Genomic DNA, 13,431 nt, shown 5'->3' on the forward strand with positions numbered 1-13,431 from the left:
TGAGATCCAAAAATGTACTTTATTGAATGATGCACTTAGGTACAATAATGCACTTTATAAAGTAATGCCTCTAGATTGTCTTTGTGAAGAAGTAATGCAATATGTACAGGATCGTTGTTCAAATCAACGATGGAAAGCTCAACATCACTGCAACGTTAGCGTTGACTTGCACATTGGGATGATTGATTCACCAATCATTTCTTCTCATCTTATTGGTTGTCCAAAATGATCAAGTAAAAAAAAAAAGAAAAGATCAATCATCGCCTAACTAATTGTACATCGGTCTCCACCCAATCTAACTAGCTAGTTTAACAAAAAAGTTGAGTGAGCTGAGGGAGCGAGGATTGTAAGAGCACAGGTACGATAATCAAAATCAGGTGGTTAGTAGCAGATGTTGTTCTCATATCCAACTAAATTAAAAAAACTAGAAAGCGATATCCACCGCAAAGAGATGTGGGGTCATGTTTGGTTCAAAGGGAAAAACATAAAAGCATAGTCTCTTTTTTTGAATTTACATAAAAGGGAATATTGAACTATTCCTTTATCTAAAACTTGGGAACAGGAATTGGGGTGTTCATCAGCTATATATTCTTGGCTTGTCTGAAACAAAGCAACATTACTATTTTGATTCTCATCCACTTGCTCAGTATTTCCTTTTTGTCCATATTAGAATTTGGTCAGCCATCCTTAACCATTTATATATCCTTTGAGTTACGCTTTCCTAGCTGGCGAGCTTCCATGGAGCCTGTGGCGCCAGGGGAACAACCATGTGGCGTTATGCCAGCCACCCTGGCGCAGCTAGCAGATTGTAAGGAAGATCACTACTAGCTCATATCAGTGTTGGTCCAGAGCCGGTTTCAGTTGCTTAGACAATCAAGCTTCCAATTACCCCAGTGCTAGACATATGGTTGCTTGTAAAACTCAATTTCTCTTGATGAAACATATTTGGAGGGCACAGAATCCTCTCTTAAAAAAGACATAATGTGTGGTATCTAAAGCATTGAAAACAGATGTAAGCCTTAATAAGGTCTATGTAACATTCCAAAGACCCTTGCTATTTCCTCCTGCAGTCGGAGCATCACGTAGGAGACAAGCCATTCAGGTGGCCAACTAGGATGCAATGGCACAAGTGCATAAAAGGCTCCATGAAAATCAAGAGCTCGCACTCGCCATTCGACACAACAGCACCCGGAATTGCTTGCAAAGGAGATAAAGAGAACTATGCTGCTTGCACACGGTTTAGCTAGCGGACGAAATTCTTGTTGGTGGTGAAGGCCATGCCGAACTGCCACCAGCTCGGGACGACGTTCAGGAACTGAATGTACTGCCCGCCGGTGCTGGTCACGGCGAAGCTGAGGCTCTGGCCGACGAGCCCGGAGAGCGCCTGCCAGTTGGCGCCCCAGTTCCTGGACATCTGGATCCAGCCCGTCTTGTCGCCCTTGACCCAGGCCGCGGTCACTGAGCCGCTGCCGGCGAGGTTCTGGATGTTGACGAGCAGGAAGTAGTTGGAGCCGGCGATGCTGAAGCGCACGCCGCCGCTGCGCGAGCACTTGACCTGCTGGTAGAAGACCGGGACGACGCCGGCCTGGTAGACGCCGATGTGCTCCCACGCCGGCTGCGCCATGTCGAAGTGGGGGCGCCCCGGGCCGCACCAGCCGCCGTTGGGGAGCGCGTAGTTGGGCGGGCACAGGTTGGTCGCTGTGACGGTGATGCTGTTGCCGGGCTTGCAGTACTGGCCGCCCGGGCGTGACCGGTCGCAGGTGATCTTGTAGCACTGGCCGCAGGACGCGCCGTCGTTGAACAGCGTCGTGCTCAGCGCCGCGTTGTTAACGCCGTACCCAGCGTTGTACAGGTTGTCGTAGCCGCACGCGCCGCCTATTCATCGTCATACACATGCACACATTAGCAAAGTATAACAAGTAAAATGTCCGAAACTGGGAAGACGGGTAGATTGCCCTTGTGCCGAAATGCATACGGAAAATCTACTCACCCATTGTGCCGGAGCCATCGGCTCCGCCGTAGAACGTGGCGGTGCCCGGAGACCAGCCAGCTGCGGCGAGCGCGAGGCACGCCGCAAGGACTGTGCATAGTAAGACCAGGGACTTGGTCGTTTTCATGGGCGTCAATGCAGAGCTAGCTGCAGAAAAGGAGGAGATGGAAGCCAAGGTTTGTGTTGTTTAGTTGGTATGCAGTGGCTGGGCAATCGGAGGTTAACCGTCTTTGAGCTTCTGGGATGAGATTCATGGCGTTGCGGACACCCTTGCTTATATAGGGGAGGAGGAGGAGATGCTAGCTCGTTTTGTCAGGAGGATTTGCGCGGCAAGGAACGATCAACTAACCTAAATTCCTTGGAGATTAGTTGAAACCCTGTCATGTGCATGTTCTGTGGTTCTGGATGTTGATTGAGCAACCGATCAGAAACTCTGAATTGGTTGGCTCGTTCCGGAATATGGAACTAGGAATCTGAAGTTCTTTTAATAATTATATTTATCATATGTAGAAACTTAATCTATTATATCCCTCTACCCGAATAGTGGAGACAGGAGAGAGATCATACGGTTCGCTAATTCGGAGTTAATAAGCTGCCGGCGCTAACGTGCCAGTTGTAACTTCATGTCGGTTGAGTATTTTAAACATGCGAGGTGGTCGATGGCTAGGAAACTAATCATGGGTTCTCAAAAATTTGAGGTTGAGGACTACGTATTAAAATTATTAGTATTCAAGTGCCTATATATGGTTGCATCATTTTAGCGTACCTCTTATTTCTGACTTCATTATGCTAAGTGGGCAGTTAATGGTGTGTTAGCTAGTCAACATGCTATACATGTCACCTGGAGAATATATATGCTACATTGTTTTTTTTTTCATGATCTTAGTAGATTGGGTATCCTTTCGTATCACATCATTCTTTTCTTTTCTTGCTTTCTACACCTACATATGTTCAATTTTCGCCTTTGCATTCAACACTGGATACGTGATCTGAGCTGGTCTTCCAGTTCAACACCATTATGATTTGCGGCATTCTTAGAGTCAATGTCCTCGTGCGATCCCAACACATCACACTCCTGAATAGTGCACAATAGTGTCAGCCAATCCATCTACATTGCCTGGGTCTCTGGGAGAGAGGAGGTATGATAGTTTACATTGTATTTTTCTTTGAACACATAGGCTTGTTATTTCCATGATTACGATGAATTGGTCATGCTGTACATCAATTTGTGTTATTCTTTCTTTCCATGCAGCTATATTTCTAAATTTTCTATTGTATTTTACATCATAATATCATTTGAATAGTAACTTTGATCTCTTACATTAGACCTGAGCAAATTTGACCAGGCCCACCCGCAACCTGGACCGAAGAAAAATAAAAATAAAACCCTCCGATTCTTATGGGCTCCCGGACGTACTTGTGCTTGGCCTGCCCACAAATCTTTTTTTTTTGCCTAGTGGGGCTATTGGACTAGTCTTGGGCAACCATTCATTTTACACTACTACAGAAACGGTTTACCTAATTAGGACTAAAACGACCAAGCTTTTCATCAGCAAAGCTCAAAAAGTGCTCAAGTTTATCTTAAATACATGCATTGTGCAATAAACTTATACATTATTTATGTTGTATTGCCTTTTTTGTTGGCCCTTGCATCATTATATTCTTTTTAATATAAAGGTAGAGATGGTTCTGGAGCAGCATACGGGGATTTGCGGTTATATTTTTTTTTGCAATGGTTGTAGTAGTTAATTTACCTATAATTATTAGGTCACTTCGGGAAAAATCATAATGAAAATGATTTGTAGTTTAAATAAATGGGTGTGTATATTTTGGTGGCGGTGTTAGATAATTTTGAATTCCTTTTTTCTTCAATTTACGTTAAAATTTCTAGACCATGAGAGATACTCAACTCAACAGTTTCTAAATAAATAAAAATAATTTCAAGTTCAAAACCATCCATGCTAAAAATTTGACATGATTAATAAGGTGTCTATCATTAATTACTTCCTCTTAATCCCTACTCGGTAACACAATGCCCACATTTTTGTTTTCTTGTGTGAACCTCTTCTTTGAAATGTAGATAACATACGTGTCAGACATTCAATATCCTTCTGTTTCCATTTGGGCTAATAGTGGAAAGCAAATCAAAATCACATGATCTTACCGGTTAGTCTAGCACTCTAACTTGGTAATCATATTAAGCACATGGCTTGTTCAGCATAAAGCACAATTAACAATGTGATAAAACACCATCCCTTCCGTAACTGCAGGCAGTGATGTACGGCCTCTATACATTGTCTTTGTGATGTAATGTGATATGCCATCCCCTATTCAATCCAATGATCAGAAGCAATGTTGCAACATCTTAGCGTAGACTTGTACATTGTAATTATTGATTCACCAACCCAATTCTTCAGGTTTGGTTCGTCCAAAATGATCATGCAATGCCTAACAACGTTAATTATTTGTTCCCAATCTTAATATTCTAGCTTATTAGCTGAAATCATCAAAGAGCGGTGGATTATAAAGTACAAGTCATCCAAATTATGCAGCTAGGTACACTTCAGTTCAAGTTCTACTCCTACCTAACTGGAGAAAATTTGTCAGTACTAGCCAAATTCATAGGAACTATCATTCAATGAACGATAAACCGTAGCTATCTAACGAACAAAAAAAACTGCAAATGGATTGCAAATTTTATTTAGTTATAGTAAGAAAAATGCTGGCCAAATAGATGAAAGAAAACACCGCGCTATCTTTTTTTTTAACACTAGTCCCATATTTTTTGCACTAAACATCTCCCATGAGAAGGAAAGGCCTCTATGCTAATTCTTACCTCTGTCCGCTATCATTAAGGTGTGAAATGCACAATCATTGCACATAACCTGCTGTTTCAAATGGTCAGCATCCCCTGATTTCTCTTGAGCTACTAGGCGGAAAACACAATAACCACATGGTCTTATTAATTATTTAGTATAACTTTGGTAATTGACGAACCAGATGACTTGTTCAGCATTTATCTAAAGTTCCAAATTAACAACCTACACGCATGTACTTAGTTTTACAAAAAAAAAACTGTTTTTGGCTATCTATGTAGTATATGCTTAGGTAGAATCCGTTTTCTGAAGCGATAACTCAATATTCCATTGCCTTTCGTGGTGGGATGCAATAGTTGAATCAAATGATCACAAAGCACATGATCATCCAAGCATTGACCCGCGCATTGCAATAGTTAACGTTTGATTCACCAACTCACATTCTTCTGGCTCTATTCATCCAAAATGATCAAGCTAGCAACGTCCCTAACTAACTCATCATCTCCACGCAATCTAAACTAGCTTAGCTAACATTGACAACAAATGGTGGATTATATGAGTAGGAACTACTCTATATATAACTTACGCAGTTAAACCAACCAGAAATGATTGTTAATTAGTCATAGTGGAGCATCCATTACTAGGTCATGATCTGCATGGACGCAAAACCTGAAGTTGGTTACGTGATAGATTAATGGGCAAGAGGCAAGGAAAAACACCTAGCAGTCAGTCATTAGGTCGTGCAAGTCAAAGGCGTGTGCTGGTGCGCTAAGGTCGTTGCAACAGGTATAGATGACACCTTTCTTGTGTAACACACTATTCACTGTCACCACCAACGAAAATTCATGTCTCCGACGGGTTGCTCAGTCATGCTACAGAAATCACATAGTATGGGATGGGCAGAGTTTCAACTAATATGGAAGAAATTCAGGCTAGCTGATGGTTTGTCGCAATGCGAATTCATCTTCTCAACGGATTAAGCAGATAAGGTATCTAAATTAAGGTAATTAGAATCTCTGAACTTATATAATTAAAGCCAGCATCCATGATTAATTCCATCTCCAGAGTCAGGCCCTGGAGCTTAGCCTGGCAGCCAGTCCGGTGGTGGATTATGCACCTGAGCCCATGTGCTTGCTTCGATGGAAGTGGGACACGGATTTCTTGAGTCCTGACTAGGTTCTGACGCAAGGCACGAGACGACCACCACCATCCTCCCAATCCCGAACCTAATGCGAGTACGGAATTCTCGTCAGTTCCTTTCTTGGTTATAGCCTCGACAGAGTACCGGCGTCCCCATCTCCATGCATCTCATTCCAAAATCTCTCAAAAACTGTTAGCCTTCCATTACATTGCCCGGCCATCTCGTCCTCATCACGAACACACCTTCCCTTCCATCTCCGGTGGATATGGTCAAGTCCCCGATTTTGTCCACGCTCGTCCTTGCGGCGTGCGTCGCGCTCGCCACGGCCCAGGGGTCTCCGGGCACCGCCACGTTCTACGGCGGAGCCGACGGCTCTGGCACCATGGGTAAGCTACTAAGCTTGGTGGAAGCCTTGCACTTTGGTTGGCAACCGTCTCACATTTTGCTAGCTTCGCGCGTACTAATGGATTGCGCGGTGGTATGCAGGTGGCGCGTGCGGGTACGGCAACCTCTACGACTCCGGGTACGGCGTGCTGAACGCGGCGCTGAGCGAGACGCTGTTCAGCGACGGCGCGTCGTGCGGGCAGTGCTACACCATCTCGTGCGACGGGTCGCGCCCGGGCGGCGAGTACTGCAAGCCCGGCACGTCGATCACGGTCTCGGCCACCAACCTGTGCCCGGCCAACTACGCGCTGCCCAACGGCGGGTGGTGCGGCCCGGGGCGCCCCCACTTCGACATGGCGCAGCCGGCGTGGGAGCACATCGGCGTCTACCAGGCCGGCATCATCCCCGTGGTGTACCAGCAGGTCAAGTGCTCGCGCGGCGGCGGCGTGCGCTTCAGCATCGCCGGGTGCAACTACTTCCTGCTCATCAACATCCAGAACCTCGGCGGCAGCGGCTCCGTGGGCGCCGCGTGGATCAAGGGCGACAGCACGGGGTGGATCCAGATGTCAAGGAACTGGGGAGCCAACTGGCAGGCCCTCGCCGGGCTCGTCGGCCAGGGGCTCAGCTTTGCCGTGACCAGCACCGGCGGGCAGTACATCCAGTTCCTCAACGTCGTGCCGGCGTGGTGGCAGTTCGGCGAGACCTACACCACCAACAAGAACTACTACTACTAAAACGTGCAAGCAGCAGAGTGCTCGATCCCCGTCATCATTAATTTCTTGCGGTTCGGCCGAATTGAGAGTGGATCGTCGTGATTTGGACGGAGTGGCTGGACTTGCCATGGCTTCCTTGGCGACCGCCGGCTTGACCGCGGCATCTCCCCTATATCATGCACCGACTGCAGGAGAAAATGGCAAGGGAAGTAGAGGTTTACAATGGGCCACATATACCTTAAATCCTACTACATTTTTTTTCAATGCTGTAGATATTTTCACACATTATGTGTTCCGATGACGCGTAATGCACATATTTCATTAAAAAGCAGAGTTTACAAAGGGACCACATGTCAGAGATTATGCCACCGCCACAAGAAAAAACAGAGTATTCCAATTCAGATCTCTGCAGTACAAGGAACAATACCCCTCCTTACGAGGATATCACCAGGGTGGATACTTTGATACGCACGACCATACCCTTTGCCAAGTTACAAATCGTCATCAACTTCGACTCCGCGTTCAGTTTAGATTCAGCAGACCACCCTGGACGGAATCGGCCCCATCTCCCTCATACGATATCGAAACAAGACATTCTTCGATACGTTGGAAACCTAACGATGAAAATTTTCTTTTGGTTCTGGTCCCAGCTCCAGAAGCTTCGTGACAAGATATTGCATCAACCAGTTTTGGACCAAGTTGGTGTTGTATCGTCGGGCCTTAAGCCCATGTTGTGGCCCCCTTGTTCTCTCTCAACCCTAGCTCGCCCTTTCGATATAAACTCAGTAGCCGCCACTTTAGAAACTAGGGTTTTGTTTAGTTGTAGTTTTTCATTGAGAAACTGAGATTGATTCATTATAATTGTGGCGACAAGCCCTTTTACTGTGATCCAGGGTTCTTGTTCTCCTCGACTGTGTTGATTATTGCTTTTGAATTAAGAGCTTGAACCTTTTACTCGGATCCTTTTCATATGCATCTGCAATTTCAGATTGCATGTTTATACTTTCTTGCTTTTGTTCTTCGATTCGCTTGTAGGGAAAAGCTTTTTTGGCGAGGTCAATCCTATCAAGTTGTGCTTGGTTGATAACCAACGGAGCAATGGTATAGTGGTTGCAGGGATTCGAATCGTATCTGATTAGAAACCCGGATAGTCAACGTCGAGTTCTTCACCAATCGAATTACCTATCATCTCCAGTGAACACGAATCATATCCCAAAAGAAACGGTGTAAGGGACTCTTATTCATGGTTGTCAAAATCTTGCATTGGTTCTCTTGTATTTCTACGACTTTACGATCAGAATTAGATGTCCTGATTCTACAATTCTAATAATGCAATTTACGTTCCAATATTTTTATGTTTACTACTTATGATTACAATTTTATCTAAAGACCTCCAACTGGACTTAGAATTTACGATTTTGACAACCTTTGCTCTTAGTTCCAATGATATGCTTTTTGGTTATATAGGATTTCTGATACAAGCGACAATTGCGACATCTTAGCATTGATTTCTACAATATAATGGTTCAGCCATCAACTCAAACTCTTTTGGTTTTGTTCATCAAACCAAAATGATGAAGCACAAAATGCATGTCCACCCAATCCAAACTTCATTGAAACCGTCAACGAACGTTCCATTATACAAGTACATGTCACCCAAATTACGCGGTTAAACGGACCGAAAAATCATTAAGGCATGTGGGGAATTCATCGCCAACATGATTTGCTTGGACGCGGGGAACTGGCGCTATTTTCTATGGGTTAGGAAATTGTAACGGCGGGAGCTGGGGACCTAGAGCAATGAAAACTCATGCCTGGGACTCAATCATTAGCTCCAGGAAGTCAAAGTCTAGAAGTTTTGGGCATGTGCTGATGTGCTTAAGGTCATTTGACACATTTCGTCGGCGGACAGCATGAAACGCTTAATACAAAAAAAAAATCCCTCGTGTTTAGCCTTCCCCCGGTTGGGAGAGTTTAGAATATTCCTGAAAGAACGGCTTGAAATCTTAGCAAAATGGAGCCTTACCATTTCTAATACTCAAATCTGAAACCTATGGCATTGTCAAAATTCATAGTTTGAGCCGGCAAGACGCTAAAGAACAAAAGCATGATCTGTTTTATCTAACAGGACAGTCTCTCGCAATCACAAACGCCTAGTACTTATTCAAGAACAAAAGTACACCACCTGTTGTATCCCCGTTGCTTGGGAATCAGAGAATACCGGCTTTTTGCCAAACCTGGACGACCTGCTAACAGTATAAACATAAATTCATCATAGCTACATTGTTCCTACCTAGCTCCAATAATCATCCAAACGCACATGTTCGCCGCTCGTTCATTCCATCGCGACTGGGATACCGTCAACACCCACCGTGCGACGGCCCTAATCTAAGCCGGAATCCTCCCACAAACGCATCACCAATCCGTCCGTCCACAAACGCTGCCTGATTGGACGATCCACCCACTAAACTAAACGCCGCGCCTACGTGTGGAAAGAATGTGTTGGTTGCAAAAACAAATCATCCCCAGCGCTCTGATCAACCGTTGTGATGGACGCGCAATCAAAGTCAAAGACAAGCAATTACCTGCATCTGAGCAGCATGCATGTGCTTCCAGTTCGTACCGAGCATTCCGTGTTCCATGACATGAGAATGATCCATCGATTGACACCGACATTAACGCTGCTGATCTGATCTTCGCCTACTCGGCAAGCTTCAGTTCCAGCTCCCTTAAACTCTCCTGCCTACTGATTCCTCCTCCTATTTAAGCACTGAACCTGCAGGCAGATCACCCACCACGGTAGCAGGAGCTTGCAGCAGATCACACGACACGACAAGACAATCCATTCCCTTTCTGATCACGTGGTTCGTGCTCGTAGCCTCGTACTTGTAGCAAGGTCGCGGTCATGGCGACGGCGAGCTGGCTGGGCCTGTGGGGCGTCCTGGCGGCTTGCGCCGCAGCCGGCGCGGCGGCCTGGTCGCCGGGCACGGCGACCTTCTACGGCGGGGCCGACGGGTCCGGGACAATGGGCGGCGCGTGCGGGTACGGCAACCTGTACAACGCCGGGTACGGCGTCAACAACGCGGCGCTGAGCACGGCGCTGTTCAACGACGGCGCGTCGTGCGGGCAGTGCTACACCATCACGTGCGACGGCTCACGGCCGGGCGGCCAGTACTGCAAGCCCGGCAACAGCGTCACCGTCACGGCCACCAACCTGTGCCCGCCAAACTACGCGCTGCCCAACGGCGGCTGGTGCGGCCCGGGGCGCCCCCACTTCGACATGGCGCAGCCGGCGTGGGAGCACATCGGCATCGTCCAGGCCGGCATCATCCCGGTCATGTACCAGCAGGTCAAGTGCTCGCGCAGCGGCGGCGTGCGCTTCGGCGTCGCCGGCTCCAACTACTTCCTGCTCGTCAACATCCAGAACCTCGCCGGCAGCGGCTCCGTGGCGGCGGCATGGGTAAAGGGCGACAAGACTGGCTGGATCCAGATGTCAAGGAACTGGGGTGCCAACTGGCAGGCGCTCGCCGGGCTCGTCGGCCAGGGGCTCAGCTTCGCCGTGACCAGCACCGGCGGGCAGTACATCCAGTTCCTAAACGTGGCGCCGGCGTGGTGGCAGTTCGGCCAGACCTACACCACCTACCAACAGTTCGTCTACTGATCCACCGATTGATCGGAGTAGTGTTTTGTGATCTCTTTCCTGTCGCCTTCGTCGTGTCCTCCGCATGGCGAGTGGTGAGTGCCTACGTGTCGTCTCGTGGCCCAGTTTCAGCGCCGACGCACGGTGGCCGAGGCATGCTTGCTGTGCGTAGCTCAATTGCTTATCCTTACCATTTTTTCCCCATTTGGTATCACATATACATCTATGTAAAATTGTTAACCTTGTTCAATCACGAACTTTAGAATACATTATTATCCAAATATTTCTTCCAAGTTGGTTTAGAGCTATATTTATTCATAATTGTTGTAAAACAATTAAGAATGTTGTACCAATTTTTACATATTTATAAAAAAGGACCGTTACTTTGATCCGTCGTTGACTTTCTACAATTTTCACTACTACATAAATGCCCTTTAGTCCTAGCTTTCCAAGCGGGACGTCCCTGACTTTTAGTGCTAGTTGGGAAATATAAAAAAATATTTAGTGAGCACCACCACCTGCAATCCGCGAGACTTGAACCGAAGGCCTCTTACCTTGCACATAGCTTACTTACCACCCTATCTACACAGCATATGTAATTTTATATGGGATGCTTTCCTTTTAAACTAACATACGGAGTACCCTTTAGTCCTAGTTGATAGCACCAACCGGAATTAAATGGTGACCCTTTAGTCCTGATTGCTAACACTAACCGAAATTAAAGAGAAACTTTTAGTCTAGTTGGAGGCTCCAACCAGAACTAAAGATCCCTCCCACCACCTAGCCATTGAATCCGGCACTAATGCCTAGATTAGTCCCGGATCCAAATGTGACCGAGACAAATGCACGGGATGGATGTGGTGTTTTGTAGTAGTATTTGGTGGGCCTTATGATGGTGGAGTGGGTCCATGGATGAACAAAGATCTATGGAAATTGGAAATCAGATGTATGTTGAGCTAATTATCCAAAACTATACAGAATTAGTGTTTGACGAGTAGAATCAGAAAAAATTGAAGTCCTCAATCCACAAGTACTAGATATTAATTTTTAATTATAATAAAAAATATTATTAAAAGATATATATATTGTATAATATATAACAATTTTATAAAATTACTTTTTAGTGTTATAGTATGCTAATCAATATATTTATTTGGCTTCACCCGTAGCAATACACACGCATATTTCCTAGTGAAAAATAAAAATAAAAATAAAAACACACTAACAAGCATGCACTGCATAATCTCAACACGATATGCACCACGACACATGGCTACAACCAATCTCAAAATATCTTGTGTGTGAAATGTCACGTCTGTGCCCGTGAGGTCTCAGCACAGTTATTAGTGTTCAACTCATGTAACAAATTATAATGCAGCAATCGTTTTAAAAAAACACTTAGAAAAGATATTAGTTGTCATGTTCACAAAAACAATACTTTGCCAACTACTTGAAGAAACATATTATATCTAATATATAGGTAATACATTAACAAGTCATAAAAATAATTCACAAAATCACAACTCCTAGCGTAGATTTGTGGCTACAATCATCCGTCGTATCATTGTGCCCACTAGATCTTCTAACGGGCTATGTCAAAGCACCGCATCTATGCATCCACCGCCATTGTCATCGCCGTTCGTGCCCATGATTATGCCACCGTACCCCTACTACTATAGGCCGCCGGTAGGATATGGCCCCTATGGATATGGATATCGTGGTAGGTGTCAGGTTTGAATAGTCATTATGCATACACAGAGTTTGCATTAAGCAAACTTACTTGACTTTGTCTTGTTTTTCAGAATTTATCACAGGGTACTTCGCTGCATACATACGAGGAGCTCTACCACCGTTCATGCCGGAAGCCCTACCGCCATTCATGTACTACGTAGCACCACCGAACCACATGATGCATACAAATTTGGAGCAAACAGGCCCCTCATAAATGAAGCCGAAGCAGCAATGCCAACACGCTCCATAGCTGTTAGAGAAACTGGTTATGTGATGCAGATATTTCTAGAATAAGAGATGAAGCATGTCTTATACCTTAGACCTGTTCTAATATACTCGGATAAGAGTGAGACTAGTCGGTATAGAAGAAAACTACTCGGTACGATCAGAGTAGGATTCCTAACCTTGTGCTCGACTGGAACAACTCACCATGTCTCCCCCAGAGTATATAAGGGCGGGCAGGGACTCCCTCCAAAGCATAACCATTCTAAGCAATACAATCCACCATGTAGAACATAGAGTATTACGCCAACTCGCGGTCCGAACCTGTCTAAACATTGTGTTGCTTGCACCTTCGAGTTCCTGGTCTCGGCGACACCCTACCTACAACCTATCTCCTCGAGAAGAAGAGCACACTCTACCTCGTCAAGAAGAAAGATAATAAGGTGGTGGCTCATTTAATCAACAAGCAAGGCGAGGGGTGGAACCAATCTATTTGGGTGCCCAAGGAAATCATTTCTACTATGAAGGGCTCCAAGAAGGTTTGGATTCCAAAGACGGCTTAGAGTCCATGGGACTCGAGAGGATTTGGAGACTTGGCTACAAAAGAAGAAGTCGTTCATACCTATGCCAAGTTTATCAAAAATTGAAGCAAATTGCAAAATCCTTGATCCATCCAATACCCAAATCCTCCGTAGGTAACCTAGGTAACTAGATGTAATTTCATGCAATTTCAATTTGCATCTAGTTCATACACTTGTCTAGGATTACATGAACATATTTAAATTCCTTTGCAT

At 45.4% G+C, this 13,431-nt stretch overlaps 3 protein-coding genes across 3 annotated transcripts; 2 read left to right on the forward strand and 1 right to left on the reverse strand.

Annotated features, from left to right (window-relative positions):
• Positions 1–1,034: 1,034 nt before the first annotated feature.
• On the reverse strand, positions 1,035–2,215 carry LOC112877235 (expansin-A31-like). Its single transcript, XM_025941472.1, has 2 exons — positions 1,991–2,215; positions 1,035–1,875 (listed from the first exon to the last, which is right to left on the reverse strand). The coding sequence occupies exons 1-2, from the start codon at positions 2,115–2,117 to the stop codon at positions 1,244–1,246; spliced, it is 759 nt and encodes a 252-aa protein (XP_025797257.1). The 5' UTR covers positions 2,118–2,215; the 3' UTR covers positions 1,035–1,243.
• Positions 2,216–6,209: 3,994 nt separating this feature from the next.
• Positions 6,210–7,320, forward strand: LOC112877236 (expansin-A31-like). The gene is made up of 2 exons (XM_025941473.1): positions 6,210–6,333; positions 6,434–7,320. Exons 1-2 carry the CDS (start codon positions 6,213–6,215, stop codon positions 7,063–7,065), a joined length of 753 nt encoding a protein of 250 aa, XP_025797258.1. The 5' UTR covers positions 6,210–6,212; the 3' UTR covers positions 7,066–7,320.
• A 2,534-nt stretch (positions 7,321–9,854) lies between these two features.
• Positions 9,855–11,073, forward strand: LOC112872631 (expansin-A31-like). The gene has a single exon (XM_025935695.1). The coding sequence runs from the start codon at positions 9,950–9,952 to the stop codon at positions 10,703–10,705; it is 756 nt and encodes a 251-aa protein (XP_025791480.1). The 5' UTR covers positions 9,855–9,949; the 3' UTR covers positions 10,706–11,073.
• The last annotated feature ends 2,358 nt before the right edge of the window (positions 11,074–13,431 follow it).

This window comes from Panicum hallii, chromosome 9 (assembly GCF_002211085.1).
Source record: "Panicum hallii strain FIL2 chromosome 9, PHallii_v3.1, whole genome shotgun sequence".
Lineage (NCBI taxonomy): Eukaryota > Viridiplantae > Streptophyta > Magnoliopsida > Poales > Poaceae > Panicum > Panicum hallii.